At 48.2% G+C, this 27,667-nt stretch overlaps 1 protein-coding gene across 1 annotated transcript in view; it reads left to right on the top strand.

Annotated features, from left to right (window-relative positions):
• Positions 1–27,667, top strand: part of LOC121003058 (membrane-spanning 4-domains subfamily A member 4A-like) — a 210,344-nt gene that overhangs the window by 78,557 nt on the left and 104,120 nt on the right. Inside the window, exon 2 of the mRNA XM_040434612.1 lies at positions 1,963–2,252. Within this exon, the coding sequence (XP_040290546.1) occupies positions 1,977–2,252 (276 nt within the window). The 5' untranslated portion in view covers positions 1,963–1,976. The remainder of the gene's footprint in view (positions 1–1,962; positions 2,253–27,667) is intronic.

Genomic DNA, 27,667 nt, shown 5'->3' with positions numbered 1-27,667 from the left:
TCTACAGCAATTTGCCCCTTAACACTGACCTCCATAGCGGACCGTCCCCTTAACTGTGATCTCCACAGCAGCCTGCCCCTAGGGTGGCCAGAGGTCCGGTTTTAGGCCGGATAGTCCGGCTTTCAGACTACCTGTCCTCCGTCCAGCCCAGGGCTTGGACGGACACAGGGATGTCCTTTTGAACAGCTCACTCTCAGACAGCAGCGCAGTGCTGTCTGAGCGTGAGCTGTAGGGAGAAAGTCACCCTCCCTCTCACACCTGAAGCTGACAGAAGTTCATTTTTACCTTCATATTTTCAATCCCTGTCGGCTGTGGAGTGAGAGGGGCCGTGTCCTAACCGGGTCCGAGGCGTGGCTTAGCGGGACCTGGGGGCAGGGTTTTTAAGTCCATCTTTTGAGGGTGGCCTGAATGTCCACCCTACCTGCCGCCTGAACTGTGACCTCCATAGCACTCCACTCCTTTAACAGTGTCATCCACATCGCCCTGCCCTTTACCATGGTGCTGGATCATGTGATGGACCATGTGATGAGCGCAGTGACGTCACCACAGGTCCATGTTATAAGGGAAAATAATACAATCTTGGATACCAAACATGCTGATTTTTCTCACGCGCGTGCAAAACGCATTAAAATGTTTTGCACTCGCGCGGAAAAATCGCACATTTTCCCGCGATGCACCCGCATCTTATCCGGGCCAAAAACATAACGCCCGTGTAAAAGAGGGCTTAGAAGTGGTATGCCAACCACTGGACTCCAAGTGAGCAATCTCCTTCCACTCTCCAGTTTTATCACATCTGTACTGACCAACCACTAGCGGTGACTTGAGGGATTATAAGAAAAGTACACAGCATGAGTAATGCAGACATACAATGCTTAAAGGGGATATTCCAGTTGATGCAAGTTATTCCCTATCCACAGAATAGGAGATATCTATTTGACCCCTATGATCACCAGAATTGTTACCGTGTACTCTGCGTTGCACCTACAGGTGGAGCATGTGCACCATTGTTCCTTTCATCTTTATGGGAATTCTTGAAGCAGCTGAGTACTGTACACATCTATCTCCAGACTTCCAATACTGATGAACAGAGCGGCACAAGCGGCAGAGCGCATGCTTAACTTGCCTCTCCGTTCATTTCAGGAGGCCGAAAGGTACGGGATCCCTGTTATCATGATCGGTTGCGTCTCACTGATCGATTAACTATACCCTTTCCTGTTGATATTAAATAACTTGCAACCATAAAAAGGCAGTGCAACCTGCAGTCAGCATGTTATAGAGAAAAATGAGCTAAGCAGCATTAATGGGACAAGAAGTTGTAATTACACTGCACCGCCGCTGTATGGAAGACTTGTGTGCAGTAAAACTTTGAAGAGGACGCAGCACTTGCTTGTGCAAGTGCTGCGTCCTCTTCAAAGTTTTACTGCACACAAGTCTTCCATACAGCGGCGGTGCACTGTGACCTCTCCAAATAGCTGATCGGCAGGGGTCATACATCCACCAATCTGATATTGATGACCTATCCTGAGTATAAGGGTGCATTCACACGACCTTATAAATGGATCTGCACCCATTCCGCAATTTTGTAGAACGGGTGCGGACCCATTAATTTCAATGGGGCCGCAAAAGATGCGGACAGCACACCGTGTGTTCTCCTCATCTGTTGTTCCGTTCCACGCCCCTGCAAACAATATGGAGCATATCCTATTCTTGTCCGTGGTTGCGGACAAGAATAGGCATTCTCTAAATAGTGCCAGCCATGTGCAGTCCGCAAAATGCAGAACGCACACAGCCGGTATCCGTGTTTTGCGGATCCGCAAAACACTTACGGTCGTGTGAATGCACCCTAAATCATCAGTGTTATGCCACTGCACAACCCCTTTAAGGGATTAAGAGCTGAGACCGTCTTACAGTTGATGTTTTAGTATGGTAGTTACTGAACTCATTTTACATTTATAATTTCAGTGCCAGTGTCCACGATGTCTGCAATTAACACTGAAAATCCACCTAATATCTATGAGAGTTTAGAGGGCCAAGCTCCTTCAGCTGTTCCTTACTGGAATACACCAGTTCCAACCTACCTGCAAAATGTTCCTCAACAACCCCCTCCATATAATGGTCTTCCTTCAACCCAGGTGTGGAATGCGTCCACTGTGGTGCCACAATGGAGAGTGGCTAATGTAGTGACACCAAATACAGATCCTTCATCTCCTTTTTATCTAACATTCCTGAAAAGCAAACCAAGAGCCTTGGGGGTAAGTAGCAGTTAAAAACAGTAAGCACCTATAGTATGTTTACATTCTTTAAGGGTTATTGCAGGATTTTATTATTGATGGCCTATCCTCTGTTTCATGTTAGCTCTGGTGCCAGAAGTCGGCGCTGGAACTACAACTCCATCCATTGTGTAGTGGACGAAGCTGGTTAATTCAGCAGTGCTCATTCATTCAATGAGAGCAGTGATGCACTAACCAGCTCTATCCACAATGGATGGAGATGTGTAGTTCTGGCACCATAACTCCATCCCTTGATAATTTACCCCCTGCCGATCAGATATTAATGGCCATTGGAAAGAGGAGTTTATATGAAGAAAGGTAATTTCAAGAAATTATAGAAACAGTGGGATTCTTGGTTGGCTAGGCCGTTTTTGGCGACCCCTGTTCTATTGCAAATCAGGACTGGATCAGACGCTGTAGGCAGCAGTGATATACTTGTGCTACACATTAACGAGGTCTAAAGGGTTCCGTTCCATGGTTCCGTTCTGCACCATTCCGCATCTCCGGTTTTGCGGACCTATTCAAATGAATGGGTCCGCATCCGTGATGCGTAATGCCACGGAACTGGGCCCATGTATTGCGGCCCGCATTTTGCTGGCCGCAATACGGCAAAGGGCCTCACACGCCACGATGAACGCACGTGTGGGCGACCGATCAGGCCTGATCGGGCAAACACTGCATTTTGGGTGGAGGGCGAACTAAGGTGACACTAATACTATTATAGATCTGACTGTGATCACTTACAGATACTATAAAAGTACAAATGCTGATTAGCGATACGCTAATCAGCGAATCAGTGACTGCGGTGCGGTGGGCTGGGCGCTAACCGACGCTAACTACCTAACCAAGGGGCCTAAACTATCCTAAAAACTAACAGTCAATACCAGTGGGGAAAAAAAGTGACAGTTTAAACTGATCACTTTTTTCCCTTTCACTAGGTGATTGACAGGGGCGATCAAGGGGTTAATTGGGGTGATGGGGGGTGATCTGGGGCTAAGTGAAGTGTTTGGTGGCTACTCACTGTAATGTGTGCTCCTCTGCTGGGACCAACCGACGAAAAGGACCAGCAGAAGAGCACAGAAGCCATTTAACACCTTATATTTATAAATATAAGGTGTTAGATGGCTTCTGATTAGATTTTTTGAAAATCATCAACCTGCCAGCGACGATCATTGGCTGGCAGGTTGATGACGAACTTGTCCTGTAAGCTGTGAGCATAATCTCGCGTCTCGCGAGATGACGCGTATATGCGTGACTCTGCTTGAGACTGCCGCCTCCGGAACGCGATCCTGCGTTAGGCGGTCCGGAGGCGATTAATAGCTACATGCGTTCCCCATGTAATAACAATTCTGGAACATGTAGCTTAAGGCTGACATGTCAGCCTGCATTTGTGGGAGGGGCGTAGGCGCTCTTAAAAGGAGGCACGCCCTCTCCTCATGTGCGGGCGTTTTCGGTGCCTTTTTCCCGCCTGACGTCACGCCCCGTCCTGCTGTGCAGGTAAGTTTGCTGAGGGTTCCCCTCCAACGCTCTCCACTCAGCGTCTGGGTAAGTTCTCTGTCCTCCCGTACCCCTCTCCGGCTCGTTCCCCCCCCCCCCCCGGCCCGGTCCACCCGCTACCCACCTCGCATCCCGGGTGGTACGGCCGGCACGTCCCCACTCAGGCGCCGGCCTGGGCAGATCACGTGGGACGCCGGGCAGCGCCTCCGTTGCCTTGGCGACGGAGCCTGCGTCCCGGCCTGCCTCCGTTGTCGGGCTCTCTTTCCCGGCTCCGGCAGCCGCAGCAGCGCGCCCCCCTTCTTCTTGCTGGACCAGGCCTTCTCCCCTCGAGTGGGTCCGTCCAGACCCAGGGGTGCCGCTTCGTCCCGTCGCAGCTGCTGGCCGGCTGCTGTTTCACCGCAATAAAGTTTCAAAAAAAAAAAAAAAAAAAAAGTTTCACACGCACTGGCTCAGATGCATAAGCCCCGTCACAGGATCTCACCAGTCCCACACAATCCCAGCTGTTTTGCCAGGGTCATAGCACGCCGCATGGCTCCCACGTGCCCTCCCCTGTCTTTTGAGCCGCAGACCCAATTAACCCTCTACACCCCACGGCAGCGGTCCCGCTAACTTCCACGTCAGCTCCCTCACACGCAGTTCGTCAGTTCACAGGCACATACAGTTCCCTGGGTCAAGGGTTGGGCAAATGGCGCAAGCAGCAGCAAGCAATAAATACTCTGTATGATGATTTTTCAAGTTGCGCATGCGCGGCGTGCTGGCCAATCGGCACACACACTTTGACACCGCCATGTACGTTCGGCAGCAGTCTCTGTGAGTGGAGGTGCAAGGCCACATCCATCCCTATGTGTCCTCCTCTGTCATCCCGAGCCTGCAGGCAGCTCACGCGGGGGGTGCCGTTTCTCCCCACGCAGCTACTGGCCGGCGGCCGGCTGCTGTTCACTATCAATAAAGTTTGAAAAAAAAAAGCAGCAGACCAGTTAACCCTCCACACCCCACGGCAGCGGTTCCGCCACCTCACACGTCAGCTCCCACACACACAGTCTCATTAGATCACAGGGACTCGCAGTTCCCTGGGTCAAGGGTCGAGTAATGGCGTAGCAGGGGCCACCACCCCCCCCCCTCACGCCACTGGTTATTGTTGCAGACTCTGGTTACTCTGCCGTGCTCACCATCCATCGTCTGCCAAGGTTTTCAAACAAATTCCGCCCGTGTCGACCACCGCCTGTTCCACTCTGCTACATCTGCGGACGTTGTTCGGCAAATACTTATTGTCAGTCACCGTTCTGTCACCAGTCACACGGCGGGTTTGCTTCCATGTCATCCCACCATGTTCATTGCCGGGTTTTCTTCATGTTTCACGCATGTCTTTTCATGCTCCAACATGTCTGTGGCCTGTTCCGTGTCAGGCTTACGCATCATTCTTACCATTTGTTGCCCATGTCGCCACGGGCTTACGGTTTTCCCAGACTATACCTGTTGCCAGTCACGCTTCAGGCTTACGTATCATTTGCCGTCAGTGCCTGTTTCAGGGTCACGTTTCTAATATATCACGTCTGTTGCCTGTTACGTTTCTGGCTTACGTTTCTCATCTATCATGTCTGCTGCCTGTTACGTTTCAGGCTTACGTTTTTCTTTTCTGTTGCCAGTCACGTTTCTGGCTTACGTTTCTAATCTATCATGTCTGCTGCCTGTTACGTTTCAGGCTTAGGTTTTTCTTTTCTGTTGCCAGTTACGTTTCTGGCTTACGTTTCTAATCTATCATGTCTGCTGCCTGTTACGTTTCAGGCTTACGTTTTTCTTTTCTGTTGCCAGTTACGTTTCTGGCTTACGTTTCTAATCTATCATGTCTGCTGCCTGTTACGTTTCAGGCTTACGTTTTTCTTTTCTGTTGCCAGTTACGTTTCTGGCTCACGTTCCCAATGTATCATGTTGCCTGTTACGTTTCAAGCTTACGTATCCACCGTACCACGTCCGTGGCCTGTCACGTGTGTCAGGCTTACGTTTCTTTTATGTATTTATTCCCCGTTACGCTTCAGGTTTACGTTTTTTTCATCCATTTCCGGTTACAGGCCAGGTTCATGCTGTTAATCACTATTCTTTGTCGCTATCATTTTTATTCCAGATTCGATCAATATTATTTTCTACAGTACGACCCCAGTTTTGTGTTCTTTTTCCAAAAAGAAAAAAAAAAAAAGAAAAAAGAAAAATTATTGTTGCAGACCCTGGGTACTCTGCCGTTAATCTTCAACCAGGGATCCATGCATCCTTACAGAGGTCATAAAATTCCCCACCCGGGGTTCAAACAGGTAGGTGCTTCACTCCAGTCACACCCAAAGTTTTTTTTCTCTCCACACAGTCAAGCAGCAGCATCAAAGTCTTTAAAAAAAAAAAAAAAAAATGATGGTTCCCCATGTCACGGTTGGGACGCATTGGCGCGTTCCGGTCTGCGTAGTCTCCCCCTCACGTTACCAATTATTTTGCAGTCCCCGGGTGCTGCGCTCGTCAGCCAGGTTGCGCTCATTTGTCCCGTTTGCCGACCATCGCTTTCCACTCTCTACATCCACGGTCATTTCTAGCGACTGCTTCATTTTCTACCACACATTCGCGGTCTTCCAGGCTTCGCTGCTATGCAACTTCCTATTCCTTTGTCACCCGCGTCAGGGTCACGTCGTAGTCACCAGGTTGTCTCCAGTCACGTCCCAGGTCACTTCTTGTTCATGTCACCATGTTTTGTTTCTCTGTCATACCTGTCCACGACAGGCTGTTGCTGTCACGTGTCAGGCCTATGTATCAATTGGCGGTCAAGGCCAGGCTCACGCCTCTTGCCTCCCACGGCCTGTTCTGTTCAGGCGTCCGTTCCTTTCTCAATCATTGGCCTGTCACGTTTCAGACTCACGCTTTATTACCATTGCCACTTTTTGCGCTTCAGGCTCACGTGCACATCTCACCATGTCGGGTGCCTGCCACGGTTCAAGCTCACGTTTTGTTCAGTGTATCATCTGTTGCCTGTCACATTTCAAAAGCACGCTTCAATCTGTCATCTTTTTGCCATGTTTTATCTGTTGCCTGTCACTTTTCAGGCTCACGTTTTCAATTCATCATCTGTTCTGTTACTTTTCAGGCTTACGTTTCTAATTTATCTTAGGTTGCCTATTACGCTTCAGGCTTACGTGTTAATTTCATTATCTGTTGCCTGTTACGTTTCAGGCTTACATTTTCAATTTGTCATAAGTTTGGCTGTTACGCTTCAGGCTTACGTTTCAATCAATCATCTGCTGCCCGTTGCGCCTCAGGCTCACGTGTTTTTTATTTTTCAGGTGTTGCCTGTCACGCTTCAGGCTTACGTTCATGTCACGCCGTGTCTGCCACCGGCTGCGCATCGATGTACGTTTCCACGTTCGTCACTTCTCATGCCATGGTTATCGCGCTCAGGCGTACATAAGGGTCCGGATCACTCAAAGTCTTACGTGGTATCATTTATTTTCTGTTACCTGTCACTTCAGGTTCACACTGTTAATTTACTGTTTCTGTCGCCTGTCATGTTTTAGACTCGATTCAGTAGTCCTTTCTCCGGTACGATTTCAGGTTTGATGTTTGTTTTTCTCTTCAGTTTTCTTTTTCCTGTCTGGGGCCAAGTACGGTTAGCTTTCTCACGTCATTTCACGCTTAGTCCATGGTCCCGCCGTTCAGAGCACTAGACACTCGCTAGTCCTCCTTTAACCACCATTCATGTCTCGGGTGTCGCTTGCAAGGTACGGGGCTTCCTGGTCAAATGTTATTTTCTATTTGTCACTTCGCTGCTGCAGTATGTCGCATTTCCAACATCGAAGAAGGCCTATCTGTACCGGAAACACCCGCATCCAAGCGGCCCTAAGGAGTTGGTCAATTCCGAAGTTGGTTACGGAGCTTAACCGGAGAGGGTTCCAATACCCTGCTTCCGCCGTAAAGCAGAGCTGTATAGGCTACTGATGGTTGAACCAGCAGCCCCGGACTTGGAGCGAGTCTCCATGTCCACCCTTCAGGTGTCCCTGGCGCAGCTACATGCCGGGATGTACTCCGTCGCCTCCTTGGTTTCGGACGTCCAGTCCAGCCTCTTGGCCGTCAAGTCCTATGGGGGGCTGCCACCTGCCCAGTCCACTCTAGCCTTGCCAATAACCTCCACCCTAGGGCCCGTTCCCCCAGGTAGGGTTCCGTACGCTACCGAGACTGCTCCCTCGCTTTTCATTCCCTGCCGCAGCCAAACTGCTTGTCACTACAAACGAATGTAGGGCCCCTTCATGCATGTTTCAGGGCTCACCCCCAGCTGATATGTCCTCAAGATCCAGGCCATCCTGTTCCACCACTATCCTTTAACACCATCAACGATATTTGTCCAAAGTCCAACATTTCTCCATGTTGGAAGACCCCGCAAGTAGGTCGGTTTTTCTGTCTCAACGGTTAGGGGGTGTTCAGGAGAGTAGTCACGCGGTCGTCCCGAGCAGGCAGGCTGTGTCAGGGGATTATTTAGAAGCTTTCCACCTCCCTAGATGGTCTTCCTTTTGGGCTCCTTCCAGCACTGTCATAAAGGCTGCCATGCACTTTAGTTCCGCGGGTTCTTAGGACACAGCGAATTCACCCACAGTTCAGTCAGGTCCAAGGGTTTAACTGGGGGTCAGCTGGTATGGCCCGACGACCATTTCTCCTCACAGCTCCTCACTTCCAACCTCACAGGTGGGATCACCAGTGGAGGTGAAGTTCTTCAGTCCACCAACGCATGGTGCCCGGTCCAGGTGCTCAGGAGCTGGCTGGCAGCTCTGAGGGACTCCGCCCCTGACCGCCCATTGCTCCCGTTCCAGGTCTCGGCCCGCACGGCCTCGCAGTTTCATCTCCCACGTTCACACTCTGGCGGTGGGCTTGGGTTTCAACCCCAAGACCATTTCAGGACACTCCTTCCGTATTGGAGCTGCATCCGCGGCTTCAAGCACAACGTCCCCGGCCACGTCATCCGCGAATGGGTCGCTGGCGCTCCTCAGGCTTCCCACGTTACATACCTACCCTCAGGCCAAGATATCCCAGGCATTCCACAGTTTGGTTTTGCAACTTGGTCAGTGGCAAAGGTTTTCTCTCCCTACTCATATGTATTTTTGCCCCCTTTTAGGCTTACCCGCGGCATGGCTAAGGGCACCTCTCCAGCCATATCAGTTTAGGCAGGTTGGTTTCCTCTCTCAGGTCTCGGCACGTTCGGGGCACTAGCTCTCTGCCGTAGCCATGACCACAAGTAGCTTAAGGCTGACATGTCAGCCTGCATTTGTGGGAGGGGCGTAGGCGCTCTTAAAAGGAGGCATGCCCTCTCCTCATGTGCGGGCGTTTTCGGTGCCCCACCCTCCCTCCCCTTTTCTTTCCATACTCCTCAGGGTATGCCCCCTTTTAGGCTTACCCGCGGCATGGCTAAGGGCACCTCTCCAGCCATATCAGTTTAGGCAGGTTGGTTTCCTCTCTCAGGTCTCGGCACGTTCGGGGCACTAGCTCTCTGCCGTAGCCATGACCACAACTATTCTTATGTACAGTGTTCATTTTAGGACATTGTCAGATATCATAGTCAAGTATCAAAATAATGCCAATGTGACACCTGACCCTGATACCTGACTCTGACACCTGACACCTGACACCTGACTCTGACACCTGACCCTGACCCTGACACCTGACACCTGACACCTGACCCTGACACCTGACCCTGACACCTGACCCTGACCCCTGACACCTGACCCTGACACCTGACCCTGACACCTGACCCTGACACCTGACCCTGACACCTGACCCTGACCCTGACACCTGACCCTGACACCTGACCCTGACACCTGACACCTGAGTTTGACTTATGCTCTTCATAGGTCAGGGTCAAAGTGAGAATTAGTTATAGATATATATTATGTATTTGTATGCTAAATCACACAACCAAAGTATGTCTATTGCTGAGCTTATAGCTCTGTGCCTAAAATGCTGTAAGCTAACACATTACAGTGTTATGAGCGCATAGCTGATAGCTCAGTGGTAAGGAAGAAAACAAAGGATTTTAGGTTTACTGTGGTTTTGAATGCTACATCACATAGATGAACAAAAAGCCCAAGCTTATACAAGGTAAGCTGGTAATGCTGTTGCCCAATGTCCAGGCTTTCTGAGTTCAAAGCCCCTTTCAGCCTCAAAAAAATATTTACATTTTATTATGCCCTAGATAAGAGGCAAATTTAAATGATGTGCGACGCTGATATCTCACGTCCTTCACTTCTCAGTGTCACAAAACATTTTAGCTTTACTGTGGTTTTGTATGCTACATCACATAGATGAACAAAAATCACAAGCTCATCCAAGGCAAGCTCGTAGCTCAGTGGTAATGCTGTTGCCCCATGTCTGGGCTTTCTGAGTTCAAAACCCCTTTCAGCCTCTAACAAGTGTTTATATTTTATTATGCCCTAGATAAGAGGCAAATTTAAATGATGTGTGACGCTGATGTGTGACGATGATATCTCACGTCCTTCATTTGTCAGTGTCGCAAGGGATCTTAGGTTTACTGTTTTTTGCTATACTACATCTCATAGATCAAAAAAATCACCACCTTTAGTGTCTAGAGCTATAGCTCAGTGGTAAGACACTTGCTTTGCATGCAGCGTTCATGGGTTCAAAACCCTTTCCAGGCTATTTATAAAATGTATGTTTTATATTTTATTGAGCTCTAGATCAGAGTCAAATTCAAGTGGTGTGTGATGTAAGTAGTCCTTTTTTTATTTTATTAAGAGTATATGGGCAGCACTATAGTAAAGGGGGCCCTGTATACAGAGCTGTATCCTGGATTTTACATATCTACTGTATATATGTGTATTATACACACAGTGTGCTATAGCTTCACCACACTGAGATCTGCTCAGAAAGCTGATATACATATTACTGGTTTATCCACAGACACGATATATGATCATACAGATGGCAGTACTATGTGAGAGCTTCTAAGTATAGAAAAACCATGTGGTAATGTTATAGCTTGGAGGTTACATTAATGGCTTTGCAGGTTGAAGTCCCCAGAAAGACATATGTTTTTTTCTTTAATAGCATATACTATAATAAATAATATGTCATTAACCCATAGGATACCAGCGCTGTACATGTATGTCGCTGGAAACACGGTCACAAATCCCAGCGCCATACAGGTACAGCGCTCTGATTGGGCGGCCACAGGAGCTACTCCCGCCCGATCAGCTGCAGGGATCCGGCAGGCACTAACAGTTGGACCCCTGCTGTATGCACCGGCATCGGTGAAAACACTGATGCCTGCTCATTAACCCTTGCACTGCCGCGGTCAGCCCTGACGGCTGCATGTGCGGTATCCCCGTGGTGCTGTGACGTCAGCCTGGTGTCTAGCCCTGTCAGTCAGTGGGGGGAGGGGTGTGTGTGCAGAGCACAGGGGGTGTTATAGAGCATTGCTCAGAATAGGGTTGCCACCCATACGGGAATGACCCGGACAGTCCGGGTTTGCAATCCTGTGCCCGGGTACAAGCCTTTGTCAGACCCGGGCACAGGATCAGCTGTGAATGATGGCGGCGGTGGCTGGGCACAGGGAGATGAGCGCTTCCATTATGGAAGCGCTCATCTCCATAGTCATCTGTATCGCCGTCCTCAGGACAGCGATACAGACGGCTGTGCTGCGGCGGGGCAGGGGAGGGAGAGGCGTCTCCCTCCCCTGTTCCTCTGATAGGCTGCGGACCTTGTGCCTGCAGCCTATCAGAGGCTGGTGCAGGCGGCGCGATGATGTCATCACGCCGCCTGAGCCATACAGCACGGTACACAGGCCGGGAAGAGGCCTGCATCGCATCGTTGGAGGTAAGTAAAAGGTTTTTTTTTGGTTTTTTTTAGAGAAGAGAGGCACCTGCAATTGGCACATATGGGGGAGGAGGAGAAATGAGGCACTTGAAACTGGCACATATGGGGGAAGGGGGGGGAGGCACCTTATACTGGCACATATTTGGGGGTGGAGGAGAAAAGAGGCACTTGAAATTGGCACATATAGGGGAAGGGGTGGAAAGAGGCACCTTATAGTGGCACATATTGGGGGGGGGAATGAGGCACTTGAAACTGCCACATATGGGGGAAGGGGGGGAAAGAGGCACCTCATACTGGCATATATTGGGGGGGAGAATGAGGCACCTGAAACTGCCACATATGGGGGGGAAGGGAAGGAAAGAGGCACCTTATACTGGCACATATTGGGGGGGGGGATAAATGAGGCACTTGATACTGGCACATATAAGGGAAGGGGGGGAAGAGGCACTTTATACTGGCACATATTGGGGGGGGGGAAATGAGGCACTTGATACTGGCACATATAAGGGAAGGGGGGGAAGAGGCACCTTATACTGGCACATATTGGGCGGGAGAAAAGAGGCACTTCTTACTGACACATGGGGCATCTATTGGGGGCACTTCTTACTGGCACATTATTTGGGGGCTTCTACTGAGGCCACAAAGAAGGGGTATTTTATATGGGGGGCTCTGTGTGGTACTACTATTATCAGGGGGTTTATCTGTTTCTGCAGTATAGTATTGGGGAGCACAGCGGCACAGTATTGGGGGTAGTAGGATGATTTGTCCAGAAGATGGGAGGATGGAAAAGTAGTAAACTAAGATTTTTGATGTCAAACTGCAGAGACGAGAAATGGCTGAAAAATGGTGTCTGGTCTGAAGGTTTGAAAGGAGAAGATGAGGAAAGAGAACATCTACATCAAAGGAGACGTCACTGGATATAAGAGGTATGAGGCGCTGTGTTTCTGTAGTGACGGGATCAGGGGCGTAACGATCGTGGTGCGACAGCGACCAGGGATGGAGGCAGGAGATGGGTGTGGCTGGAGGCAGGACATGGGCGTGGTTGGAGGCAGGACATGGGTGGGGCCTGGAAGGGGGCCCTCCCTCCCTTCTGTTCAGGTTTGGCTTGAAGAAAAGGTGGCAACCCTAAACGCCATGCGCAAAACCCGAGCATGGTACAAAGAAGTTGCGGCCTACTTGGTGCAGGTTGCCTTGTACAACTCTTTTGTGCTGTCACGGAGCCCTGTTAGCACAGGGAAATTCCTTCAGTTGTATGAGGCAGTCCTCAAGGACCTGATCTTTTCTGACCGGGAAAGAGCAGGCCGGAGTACCTCGGGAATTGGAGGCGCCCGGATCGTCCCTGGCCAACACTTTCAAGGTGTGGTTCCCCCATACTGGAAAGAAGGGACGGTCCCCAAAAAAGTGCAGCGTTTGTAACAGGAGGGGGTAACGGAAGGACACCACCACTCAGTGTGACACGTGCCCTTATCATCCAGGCCTCTGTATTGACGGTTGCTTCAGGGAGTACCACACTTCCATGGAGTACTAAATTTATAATCCCCTTCCCCATGGTCCGAGGGCCCGGCCGGGATGGGGGCCCGCCGCAGAATAGCATAATGTGTTATGCCCAGCGCCCCGATTCCGAATGTTATGCTGGCCTGGTAATGGTGGTAATGGCAGCGGGGCCCGGTGCAGTCACTGTATTCTATCGCACCGGGCCCCGCTCACTGTAATACTAATTTTCATATGTGAACAAGAAGAGAAATCCTCTGTGATCCTCTCCCTCTCTGTACTCACAAACTCAGTAACAGCCTGGCAGGCCGGGCGGCAGCGTAACTCACTGACGTCACGCGCCTGCTCCGCCTGCTTCATTTATAAAGTGGGAGGAGCAGGCGCGTGACGTCAGTGAGTTGCGCTGCCGCCCGGCCTGCCTGCTACTGAGTTTGTGAGTACAGAGAGGGAGAGGATCGCAGAGGATTTCTCTTGTTCTTGTTCACATATGAAAATTAGTATTACAGTGAGCGGGGCCCAGTGCGATAGAATACAGTGACTGCACCGGGCCCCGCTGCCATTACAACACCAGATGCCGGCCCCCAGACCCCTTATTGGGGGTCATTCACTCACAGGACACTGTTATGGGGGTATCTGTGGATGACACATATATAGCATAAGGTGCTATATATGTGTCACCCACAGTGCCATCCACAGAGCCCCCACAACAGTGCCATCCACATAGCCCCCACAACAGTGCCATCCACATAGCCCCCACAACAGTGCCATCCACAGAGCCCCCACAACAGTGCCATCCACAGAGCCCCCACAACAGTGCCATCCACAGAGCCCCCACAACAGTGCCATCCACAGAGCCCCCACAACAGTGCCATCCACAGAGCCCCCACAACAGTGCCATCCACAGAGCCCCCACAACAGTGCCATCCACAGAGCCCCACAACAGTGCCATCCACAGAGCCCCCACAATAGTGCCATCCACAGAGCCCCCATAACAGTGCCATCCACAGACCACCATTAGTTCAAAACCCACCAAAAGCACACCTTTTGGTTCAAAATATTTTTTTCATTTGGCTATTCCCCACCCCTCTTGTAATTGTTCAGCTACTTGTGGGCTGCGCGGGAATGAGTTCAGTCACTTCGGTGCGCAATCCCGTCCTGCAGCGCGTGATCCCGCGAGACCCGCCGCTGTAGGTCACGGGTCTCGCGGGATCACGCGCCGAAGCGACTGAACTCATGCCCACGTAGCCCGCAAGTAGCAGATCAGTGGAACAAGTACAAGGTGGAGGGGACTGTTTCTAACAGAGGCTCACTAATGGACGCTAAGATTAGATCACCCCATATGAAAGCATTGAATCAATGCTTTCCTATGGGTAAAAATCTGACCCTGGAGGTCATCATGCAGAGTGTGAGGATGTCCAGCGTCCGATACCAGACCAAAGGTCTGTTTTACTCCAGGAAGCCCTCAGGTGGCTGCCAGCCACTAGAGGCTGACTTATTGCTGGAACGTAAACAATGCAGTTTCTCTAGAACATTGCAGCTCGATTTGCAAAAGGGACACTGTACCCAGACCACTTCAATGAGCTGAAGTGGTCTGGGTGCCTTTTGTGTCGCTTTAACTTTGAAATCTTATTAAAGATTGTGTAGGGTGTGGCGGGAGGCGGGGCATGGAGGCGGGACAAGGGTGGGGCTTGCAGCAGAACATGGGTGGGGCCTGTAAGGGGGCCCTTGATTTATTTTGCCCGGGGGCCCTGAGGGTTCTCAGTCCGCCCCTGCCCTTCCCCCATTTTAATTTATTTCACAGTCTTCACAGGAATAGCTGCAAAGTGGAGGAGAAAATTCAAAATCTCCTTTTTTTACACTAACATGTTCTTGTAGCCCCTTTTATTTCATTTTTACAAGGGGTAATAGAAGAAAACGCGCCCCAAAATTCGTAGCCCAATTTCTCCCGAGTAAGGACATACCCCATATGTGGACGTAAAGTGCTCTGCGGGCGAACTACATGGCTCAGAAGAGAAGGAGCGCCATTGCGATTTTGGTTGTCCAAAATCCCAATAGCGCTCTTTCTCTTCTGAGCAGCGTAGTTCACCCGCAGATCACTCTACATCCACATATGAGGTATTTTCTGACTCGGGAGAAATTCGGCTATAAACTGTTGGGTGAACAAGTTCGTTTGCTCCACCATTAGATTCACAAATTGTTCACTGAAAAAAACCAAAAAATGTCATATTCAGTGAAGCCCACTGTGTCTGGATTCCTGGTTGGCCAACAAAGTCAGGAATCAAGGGCTCAAAATCCTCTGGGGTACTCCAGCCAAGTTCACCGGTAGAGGGATCAGGTGAATTTGCCTGGTGGGCCGGAAAACTAGTACGAGCCCCAGGGCTGCTCATACTAGTGTGGGCCACAGGGTTCCTGGCATGGGGGGCTCCTGGCTCCGCCTGGCGGCGTCTCCGTCGCCCCGGGGCTCATCATCATCACTAGATGATGAGGAGAACGAGGATGACAACAGGAAAGTGGGGTCATCCTCGTCCTCACTGGGGCTCTCGGAGTCGGAGAGCAGCTGGGCATATGCCTCCTCGGCCGAGAACATCCGGCGGGCCATCTTAGAACGCTAAAGGGGAGTGCGTGTGTGTGTAAAACTTTATTTAGTGTGTGGGGGGCGGTGTGTTTTTATGTATACCCTACCCTAACCCACCCTAACCTAACAGAATCCCCGAAAAATTGCTCACAGCCCAAAAACTCATCGGTGGGGTGGGCGATGCGCTAACAGTGGCCAGGCGCTCTTTTACAAAGAGTGCCGGCCACAGTCAGCGCACCTACAAAAATAAAATAAAATGCGCTTGCGCCCCAAAATATGTGGGGGGGGGGCAAGCTGCAGCACCCCTGGGGGGACGGGGGTCGCACAAGTTGCTGGGGACCCCAGACACCCTCAGATCTGGGTGCTGCACACAAAAAATAACTTTTTTTTTTTTTCACTACCCCTGCCTAACCTAAAGCTCTCCCTAAATGTTTATATGCCAGATGGCACTTTATGGGGTCTCAGGGGCCACAGATGACGAATTGACCTGCGGTTAGCAGCAATCGCCGGTATGGAGGGGGGGTCACAGGACCCCCCCTCGGCATTGTCACAGGGTGCCTTCTGAATGATTTCAGCAGGCGCACCGTTCCTAACACTGCCCGCTGCACAGCGGTGATCGGAAATACACAGGTACGCCCTGTGTCTATAAGAGGTTAAAGAGGCTCTGTCACCAGAATCAACCCTATTAGACCATACATACTGCCTGGTAGGGCTCATTATGCTGATTATGTATGATAAATTGCTGCAGAGATATGCAGAGATTCATATGCAAATAAACAATTCGAGCACTCAGAGGCGGGCTAAATATTCTGAGCAATGCTCTATAACACCCCCTGTGCTCTGCACCAACACCCCTCCCCCCATTGACTGACAGGGCTAGACACCAGGCTGACGTCACAGCACCACGGGGATACCGCACATGCAGCCGTCAGCGCTGACCGCGCCAGTGCAAGGGTTAATGAGCAGGCATCAGTGTTTTCACCGATGCCGGTGCATACAGCAGGGGTCCAACTGTTAGTGCATGCCGGATCCCTGCAGCTGATTGGGCGGGAGTAGCTCCTGTGGCTGCCCAATCAGAGCGCTGTACCTGTATGGCGCTGGGATTTGTGACTGTGTTTCCAGCGACATACATGTACAGCGCTGGTATCCTATGGGTTAATGACATATTATTTATTATAGTATATGCTATTAAAGAAAAAAACATATGTCTTTCTGGGGACTTCAACCTGTAAAGCCATTAATGTAACCTCCAAGCTATAACATTAGCACATGGTTTTTCTATACTTAGAAGCTATCACATAGTACTGCCATCTGTATGATCATATATTGTGTCTGTGGATAAAGCAGTAATATGTATATCAGCTTTCTGAGCAAATCTCAGTGTGGTGAAGCTTTAGACACTGTGTGTATAATACACATATATACAGTAGATATGTAAAATCCAGGATACAGCTCTGTATACAGGGCCCCCTTTACTATAGTGCTGCCCATATACTCTTAATAAAATAAAAAAATGGACTACTTACATCACACACCACTTGAATTTGACTCTGATCTAGAGCTCAATAAAATATAAAATATAAATTTTATTAATAGCCTGGAAGGGGTTTTGAACCCATGAACACTGCATGCAAAGCTCTAGACACTAAAAGTGGTGATTTTTTTTATCTATGAGATGTAGTATAGCAAAAAACAGTAAACCTAAGATCCCTTGCGACACTGACAAATGAAGGACGTGAGATATCAGCGTCACACATCAGCGTCACACATCATTTAAATTTGCCTCTTTTCTAGGGCATAATAAAATGTAAATATTTTATTGAGGCTGAAAGGGGCTTTGAACTCATAAAGCCTGGACATGGGCAACAGCATTAGCACTGAGCTACCAGCTTACCTTGTATAAGCTTGGGCTTTTTGTTCATCTATGTGATGTAGCATTCAAAACCACAGTAAACCTAAATTCCTTTGTTTCCTTCCTAACCACTGAGCTATCAGCTATGCGCTCATAACACTGTAATGTGTTAGCTTACAGCATTTTAGACACAGAGCTATAAGCTCAGCACTAGACATACTTTGGTTGTGTGATTTAGCATACAAATACATAATATATATCTATAACTAATTCTCACTTTGACCCTGACCTATGAAGAGCATAAGTCAAACTCAGATATGAGGGTCAGGTGTCAGGGTCAGGTGTCAGGGTCAGGTGTCAGGTATCGGTGTCAGGGTCAGGTATCGGTGTCAGGTATCGGTGTCAGGTATCGGTGTCAGGTGTCAGGGTCAGGTGTCAGGTGTCAGGGTCAGGTGTCAGAGTCAGGGGTCAGGTGTCAGGGTCAGGGTCAGATGTCAGGTGTCAGAGTCAGATATCAGGGTCAGGTGTCACATTGGCATTATTTTGATACTTGACTATGATATCTGACCATGTCCTAAAATGAACACTCTACTTATGGTTCTATGTCGTATCATTTCTTTATTATTTCTACTAGAAGTTATGAATGGATTGCTAGCAGTCTGCAGTAAGGGTACAGAGTGGTGGTAACCAGTTGGGTGTGTGTACCTGCACAGTGTGAAAATTTCAGCACTGATTGGATAGAGTGAGTCTGTGTAGGGACACCCCCCCCCCCCCTGACTGGTTACCACCGCTCTGTACCCTTACTGCAGACTGCTAGCAATGTATTCATAACTTCTAGTAGAAATAATAAAGGAATGGCACAACATAGAGCCATAAGAATAAATTCTCCAGAGTTGTTATTAAATGGGGAATGCAAGAAGCTATTAAAACAGGCATGTCAGGAGAGGTGACAGGTCCTCTTTAAACTGAGCGTGTTTAACCAGCTCAGTGAGATGGACAAAAATAGGGAAAAGAACAGCTACATTTTTATTGAATAACTCAGTGACTTTGCTAAATTTTTAATTACATGAAATTACAAAACTATTCAGATCCAGGGGCTGGTTTGAAAAATGCAGAATATGATTTGGGACATAACCCTTATAATCAAAGATAAGATATATGTATGCCTAAATAGTGTCCCATCACAAAACTTGCCTACAGTCATGTTGATGGAAAAACAAAAAATTCAGGCTTTTGGAGTGGAGAAAAAATTAGCTTTGCCCAAAAGAGAACACGCCTAAAAGGGTTAAATTCAAGTCACTATACAACTAGGGTGCTTTTAAACCTCAATGTACACCTGAGTAGTGTTGAGCGCGAATATTCGAATTGCGAATTTTAATCGCGAATATCGCCACTTCGAGAATTCGCAAATATTTAGAATATAGTGCTATATATTTGTATTCACGAATATTCTAATTGCGAATTTATCGCAAATTTATTGCGAATATTGGCACTTAGCAACATCCCTAGCAACCAATAGGAAAGTTGCCTATAGGAGTAGTGTTGATCGCAAATTTTCGTATCGCAAATTTTCCGATTTTCGCAATCAAGAACATAATCACTGGAGATCACGAATTCTTGAATTCACGAATATGTGACGAATATTCGCCAAAATATTTGCAAAATATTTCAAATTCTAATATTGCCCCTGCACTGCACCTGAGCTACTGCAGAACCTTATATTTCGCACCTGAGATGCTGGCGATGTAGGTAATTACAGGTAGGCTCCTTTTAGTAAGTTGTAATATAGGCAGTTAGACTCCAGAATTAGGCTCTGTTCACATTTTCATACATTTTTAAGCTTTTTGCTCCATCAAGGGAATAGAAACACTGGGAAAAATGGGATGGTGGATCCATGATATGACAGGACATGACTTGATGCCTGATGGAACACATTAGACTATAATCGGTTTGATGGGTTCTGCCTCACTGTTTATTATTTTTATAGGAAAGATAATGCTACATACTACACTATTCTTCCTGTCAAATATAATGAAATTCCCTGATGGAATCTCTCAGCGGAATTGAGAACAGAGCCTTACTAACCAACAGTGGCTAAACCTAATGAGCAGAGAGAGCAGCAGGGAGGGAGTACAGGAGAATGTCCCACATACCCATCAGTTTTTTACTATGGACAATTTTTACCGATTTTCTGTGAATTTATGGGTAGTTGACTCTTCTGATAGAAATGGCATGGTGCATCTTCATTATAGGTGGATTTTCAATGTAAATAATGAAAACAATCTTATAATACAGTGTCAGAATTGGATTATATGGGACCAGTATAGTAGCAGGTAAATCCTTAACTGGATTATTGTTAGGCTATGAATGCTGTATGTCTAGACTGTTAAGGTATTTGATACTGAAGACTGATGCAAAAAGTATGAAAGCTAACATTTGAGGAAAATAAAAGGAATAAAACGGAATAAAACAAAGCCATATTGAGATTGGAGTAGGGTTATATCTACAGTCAGTACAGAGATTTTTCTCATGATCTTGACTTAGCTGGACCTGCAACTGTAAAAAGAGAGCATTCACTACTTCTAGAGGAAAGACAGTTACACCATCAGCAAAAAGGTTTTGCCTGCATAGTGGGTACCGGCTGGCAACTACAATGTTTTGAATTGACCAAAAATGCACACAGTATTAACTCTAACCAGTTGACAATCTACACCAGAAGTCCATAACCCTTTGGTTGTTTAAAGTGTATCTAAATGTTCAGATAACTTTTCAGAATAAGCTGCTGTACATGAGTGTACATGAGTATGTCAAACCATTATATAACTGGTATCTAGCATTTTTAACAGTTTTCTCCTTTGTATGCTGCATCTCTAATTTACAATTATGCTCGGATCGGCTCATGTAAGATCTCACCCTACCTATCTCTACATAATAGCAGCAGGATTATGCCGGAACTGCTGTAGAAGGGCAGCCTAAAGGGGCCAAAAATAACAGACCATACATGTAGCAAATATGTATATTTATGACACATAATTACATAACCAAATCTTGAAAGGCAAGTGACAGTTCACGATGAGGATCTGGAATATAACGAGTATAGCAAGCAGGAAACCATAAAGCCTAACCCAAGAAAGGGTCACCAGAACCACCCCATAAATGCACATCCGACAATAAACCAGTATAAAAAGTATATAAAGTTTATTAGACACACCATCAGACACATTAAAAAATTGTATACAATTAGAACAAAGTGCGGTATGCAATAGGTATTATGAAACCAGCACATACAGGTCCACTGAATTGCCCCACCATAGGCAAAGATAATAGAAACCAGCATATAATAAATCAATATAAAGCATAGAGAAAATGTACTATAAGGTGAGACCTCTGAAAATGCAAACAGACCTGAATATGGTCACAATGGAGGGGCCAAACCTACATAAGCAGCTGGTGCAGCGGACCTGGAAAAAATGAGAAAGCGCCCAACGCGTATCGCCGGAGCAATCCGGCTTCCACCCCTGTGTTTCATTTTCTAAGTTTTAATGCAGACGGATCCGTTCTGAACGGATGCGAACGTCTGCATTAAAGGAGTTGATCCGTCTGATGAAACATCAGACGGATCCGCTCCGAACGCTAGTGTGAAAGTAGCCTAATATCTGCCTTAGATAACCAGGCTCCTTTACCTAACCTAAGTATGACCTGAATAGCTTCATCAATAGACACATACTTCATGGAAAACTCTTCTGACTGAATCAATGAGTTCAAACTAGGTATGGGTAAGGAATGTGGGGCCGATAAATCATAAATCAACCTTTTTTTATTAGAAAATTTTCCGGACACCACCCCAACCGGATTAATCCTCCAACATTCAAATGGGGGCTGCTTCAAAGGGCCAATTTAATATCCCCTATCTAACTCCGTCTGAATTAACTGTGAAAAAGCCTCAGAGTCTTTGACGACAATAAATTTCTGCACTCATATGGGGATTGAGAGAGGGCGAGCATACCCGTATGAAAACCATTAACTAAGCCGTTGAGCACTAACTGTACCCAAACTGGGTCTGGATGAGCGGCTAAGTGACAACCAAGGAGTTCCACATTCACCACGCTTAGTCATGCAGAATTGTTGCCCTTTTGAAGGAAAGAAACTCGGGGGTGAACCCTATAACAAATGGCACACAAATGCAACAACCTACACTGGCTGTAGTGGCACGCAGAATAATTAAAATTGTAACAAATTTGCGATTTACCAAAATATTTAATTGGCCGACCCAACTTATCCACCCCGGAGACTACCCTGCTAACTGAGGGGCCCGTAACAGCGCTAGACTGGGAAGGTTCCGTTGTGTAATTAATATTAGAACACCACCCAGCAGTATTGCGTAGGAGTTACAAACCGTACAGGTTGGGGCTTTAAGTCCTGCAAAATGGCGACAAAATAGCTCTGCATCAATAATAGACCAATCAACCATATGCTGACATTGTGCAAGAGCAGCTGCTGCCTTAGCCGAAAATGAGCGGTGATAGTCGTAGAATGCAGTACCACCATATTTGTATCCTAAATCTGCCATTTTATACATATAGAGGTCTAACTCCTCCCTCCTAAGTGGGCTAAGCATACAAACCACGTCCAACACAAACTCTGCAATATTGAGCTTTCTATTCAATCTAGTGTCGCTAGATTTCAGTATGAGGCCCCAGGTCTTGTTATCTGGGGCCTCATGAGTAGCTATGAGAAGAGATGCCAGATTAACATCTTTCCCTTCAAGGATATCTTGTCGTATATTAGTGGGTATGAAATGGGAAGATGCAATAGTGGGAGTAGGACTCAACCCACCAGGAGCACTAAATTGTGAAATAGTGGCCACCGTAGGTGGCTGCCCCACCAAGCCAGAAGCAGCAGTTCTAGCTTTGACTGTGTCCAGCCTAGCCTGAATGTCAGACATTGAAGAAGCCATCGTATTAATGACAGCGTGTAGCTGAGTAAGTTAAGACTGCTGGTACTAACATGAGGACGGGGCAAGGGAAACTGGGAAAAGGAAGCCACCGGCCCCTTTTAACTTTGACCAAATAAAACTCAGACAACTTAGTTTTATAAACCAATCTTTTACTGGGTGATGATCGGCCACAGCAAATTGTTTCCTTATTACAAAAAAGGTATCAAAACCCCACCTCCTCCACGAACCATCTCTCCGATGCGGTATACCACCCTGGGTCCCCAGGGCGTACGTTCGCCAATAACTGTTTACCAGGATCTTTCATTTCCAACTTCCGCCAGCTGTGACTTCTCTTCCTCCTTCAACAAAACTCAAAGAGAGACATAATGAACCAAACTGGTCTTTCGACCATAAACCACCATCAACACTCATTACCATTTCCCTCTTTTTTTTTTTAAAACATCATATAAACTGAGATCTGAAACCTAAGGGCGGGAGGGAGGGCAACTCGGCTCACCCTGACAAGAGGAAGTGGGAACCACTGTCCTCCTCTATATAATCTTTCCTTACTCCTCCTACCATCGTCTCCTCCTCCATACCCTCCCCACCTACATTCTTTTAACCCCCTACCTTCCTTCACTACCATAACCCGGGGCCTATTCTATCACCCCTACCCAGGGAAACTAAGGGAGGGGAGAGGGGGGACCAACAGTCCCTCATCACCCTCCATACCCTGTCGGGTGCTCTCCAGACTGCTGGTACTAACATGAGGACGGGGCAAGGGAAACTGGGAAAAGGAAGCCACCGGCCCCTTTTAACTTTGACCAAATAAAACTCAGACAACTTAGTTTTATAAACCAATCTTTTACTGGGTGATGATCGGCCACAGCAAATTGTTTCCTTATTACAAAAAAGGTATCAAAACCCCACCTCCTCCACGAACCATCTCTCCGATGCGGTATACCACCCTGGGTCCCCAGGGCGTACGTTCGCCAATAACTGTTTACCAGGATCTTTCATTTCCAACTTCCGCCAGCTGTGACTTCTCTTCCTCCTTCAACAAAACTCAAAGAGAGACATAATGAACCAAACTGGTCTTTCGACCATAAACCACCATCAACACTCATTACCATTTCCCTCTTTTTTTTTTTAAAACATCATATAAACTGAGATCTGAAACCTAAGGGCGGGAGGGAGGGCAACTCGGCTCACCCTGACAAGAGGAAGTGGGAACCACTGTCCTCCTCTATATAATCTTTCCTTACTCCTCCTACCATCGTCTCCTCCTCCATACCCTCCCCACCTACATTCTTTTAACCCCCTACCTTCCTTTCACTACCATAACCCGGGGCCTATTCTATCACCCCTACCCAGGGAAACTAAGGGAGGGGAGAGGGGGGACCAACAGTCCCTCATCACCCTCCATACCCTGTCGGGTGCTCTCCAGACTGCTGGTACTAACATGAGGACGGGGCAAGGGAAACTGGGAAAAGGAAGCCACCGGCCCCTTTTAACTTTGACCAAATAAAACTCAGACAACTTAGTTTTATAAACCAATCTTTTACTGGGTGATGATCGGCCACAGCAAATTGTTTCCTTATTACAAAAAAGGTATCAAAACCCCACCTCCTCCACGAACCATCTCTCCGATGCGGTATACCACCCTGGGTCCCCAGGGCGTACGTTCGCCAATAACTGTTTACCAGGATCTTTCATTTCCAACTTCCGCCACGGAGGAGGACCGTGTCTCACACGGGATTGCAACCACCACCCAGCAAACTAAAAGCTTGTTCGATGCCATCCTGTAAACCCGACAAAAAGATATCCAGACCTATATCTGTGAGATGTACTCCATCTGGCCTCATCAGAGGTCTATTATCGCCCTCTAACTGCCAGTGCCGAACCACTATCCCCCCCTTTGAACGCACAAATCGGGACATTCGGGCATTCAACGTTCTCCTGCATTTCTCCATAGCCTCCCCGTCCCTGGCGCCGTGCCAAACTATTCTTGGCACCACTTCTGACCATACGATGACTAACTCCGGGAAGAACGCCGGGAAGCGCTCCAAATCAGACCTCATCAACGCCATTAGCTCCAACATCCTCTGAGAACACAGGTCATTTCCACCCGCATGTAGGACCAGTATAACCGGCCCCACCGATCTACGCCCAATTTCAACCACTTCTGGTAATACTTGCGCCCATCTCAGCCCCCGAAGACCTCTCCATTGCACATCTACTTCCCTGAATCCCAGGCTGCGACCTCCAGGCCTGCATTCCGCCCTCTGCGCTGCCCAGAATATGTAGGAATGCCCAACCAACCAAATCACTGGACGACCGACTCCTGCGGAGAAAAAGAATTAGTAAAACACCAATACGTTAACACTTGTAACTCCAACACAACTCCTTATATAAATATATATATATATATCTTTTTTTTTTTTTTTTTTAACTCACCAACAAATCTGGTCTTACATATCTCGCAAAGCAGGCTGACCTCCACCGCCCAATCCGCATCACTTCCTATTCTGGCAACCCAGCCCTAGCCGCTTCCGTCGCCGCACCTATTCTAAAGGAGTGAGTACCGAACTCCCCCGGATCCAACCCCAACTGCTCCAAGCACCTACGCAAAACCGAAGCGAACTGAAATTTCGTCAAGGGTATTCCGTCTGCATGAACGAAAAAATGTCTCCCACTCACCCTTACCGCCATGTACTCAGACACCAATCTAATAGGGCACGCACCGCTAGTCACTGAATGGATAGGTAACCATACCCCTTTCCCGAACTGATCAGTTTTAGAACGACGAACCCGTATCCGCAGCACATTATTATTCATAATCACATCCGACAATAACAAACCTCCTTGCCTAGAGCTGGAAGGCGCCACCAGTTCCCCAACCCGTAAAGCCGCAAAAAAGGCCACACTAAAACACGCCGCCACTAACGCCCTCTCAAACCCTGAAGAACACACGACTCGACACACCTCTACCAATCTTCCCAGCAAGCTAAACGAAATTGGCCGCCTACTCTCCCGCACTACATATTTCTTCTGCCACCCTTTCAACGCTTGCCTGATCAAAAAATTCTTTGTTACATCCTGCCATCCTTGCAGCTTAAAATAAAAACCCACCCCGGCCAATTTACGCCGCGCCACTGGAGCAGAAACCCCTTGACCCCGCAACCGTAACAACCACTCCATCGTAACCTCCAAACACACTCCATCCCCTGCCGACACCTCCCTATTACCTTTAACTGTCACCCACTCAGCCCAGGCCTTACCATGCGCCTGCCAGGTAGCCGGAGTCACCGAAGAGCTAACCAACGGCATCAATTGTTGAGCACTAGATGCCATAGGAAATCCGGGAACGCCCGTCCATCCATGTCCGCCTCCGGAAGAAGGTCCCGAAAAAGCTGCCAACGGAATCGAGAAAGAGCATCAGCGATCCTGTTATCCACACCCAGAACATGACGTGCCCTGAAATAAATATTACGCTCCAAACACCTTAGCACCAAATGCCGAAGCAATGCTAGGACCGGCAATGACGAAGAAGACAACCTGTTGATACATTGAACCGTACCCAAATTATCCGACCAAAAACACACATGACGATTCTCTAGTCTGTCACCCCAAATCTCAACTGCAACTACAATAGGGAACAACTCCAGCAATGTTAGGTTACTTACCAACCCCAAATCTCTCCACTCATCCGGCCACGGAGACGCGCACCATTCCTTACCCAAAACCGTACCAAATCCACAGGAGGCTGCTGCATCCGACCACAGCTCAAGCTCGCAACTAGATATTTCCTGCGAAATATAACATGTATGGCCATTGTACGAACCTAAAAATTCACGCCACACTTTCAAATCCGCCTTGAGCGACTTTGTCAGACGAATGCGATGCCGAGGGGAAACCACTCCCCGTGTCGCCAAGGATAACCGCCGTGAAAAAAACACGCCCCATAGGCATAACCCGGCAAGCAAAACACAACAAACCCAAAAGCGACTGCAGCTGCTTAAGAGTCACCTTCCTTACCACCAGAAACCCCTCAATCAAAGCCTTCAACCCAACTAACTTGTCCTGCGGTAAACGAAAAACAATCGCCACTGAATCTATCTCAATACCTAAGAAAGACAACCGCGTCACCGGACCCTCCGTCTTCTCAGCCGATATGGGAACCCCAAAATACTCCATCAATGACAAAAAGGCAGATAACAAAGCCTGACAGACTCCCATACCCCCCGGCGCTACAAACAAGAAGTCATCGAGGTAGTGAATCACTGACGAACAACCGGACTCAAAACGCACCACCCACTCCAAAAATGAACTAAACAACTCGAAATAGTGGCACGAAATGGAACAGCCCATAGGCAAACAGGTATCGTAATAGAAGAAACCCTCAAAACAACCCCCAAGCAAATGGAAACAATCCGGATGAATAGGCAGGAGCCTAAACGCTGATTCCACATCCGATTTTGCCAACAGAGACCCTTTTCCGGCTTCCCTTACTAGCGCCACCGCCCGATCAAACGATACATACGATACCGATGACTCCTCCTGAAGTATCGCATCGTTCACTGATGCGTCCTTCGGATGAGACAAATGATGTATTAATCAAAATTTTCCTGGTTCCTGCTTAGGTACAACCCCCCACGGTGAAACTCGCAAGTTAGAAAAAGGGGGCTGAACAAAGGGACCCATAATCCTACCCGCCGCCATTTCCTTCTGCAGCTTATCCCTGAGAACCTCCGGATACTCCCTGGCAGATTTGAGATTTTCTGAAAACAACGGGGACCTATTGAGAATAAACGGTATGAAAAAACCTTCCGAAAAACCTTTCCGCAAAATGTCCGCCGCCCCCTTATTGGGGGTACCGGTCTAACCAAGGGGCCATCCTTACCACGCTGACTGGAGTCCTTCTGCTCAAGGGGGGTATGGGGTTTAACACCTCTCCCTTGAGACCTAAGGCACCTACCTGCGGGATGGGGGCCCCCTGCATGCTGAACATTCATGCTTGTACCTACACAACCCTGCGTATTTACAGTGCCCCTCGTTGTACAACCAACAAGCCCCTGGGCGTCTAACGGCCACTGGCGCCTGGGCGACTGCGGCCCCGACTCCAGTGGCCGCCCCTGGAAAGGAAGGCGGCCGAGACGCCGTCATCAAACGTAGCCAGACAACCGTGGCTTTCA

The sequence above is a fragment of the Bufo bufo genome, chromosome 6, assembly GCF_905171765.1.
Source record: "Bufo bufo chromosome 6, aBufBuf1.1, whole genome shotgun sequence".
Taxonomy (NCBI): Eukaryota; Metazoa; Chordata; class Amphibia; order Anura; family Bufonidae; genus Bufo; species Bufo bufo.
The sequence above is the reverse complement of the archived record's forward strand: the minus strand, read 5'-3'. Positions and strand labels throughout refer to the sequence as shown.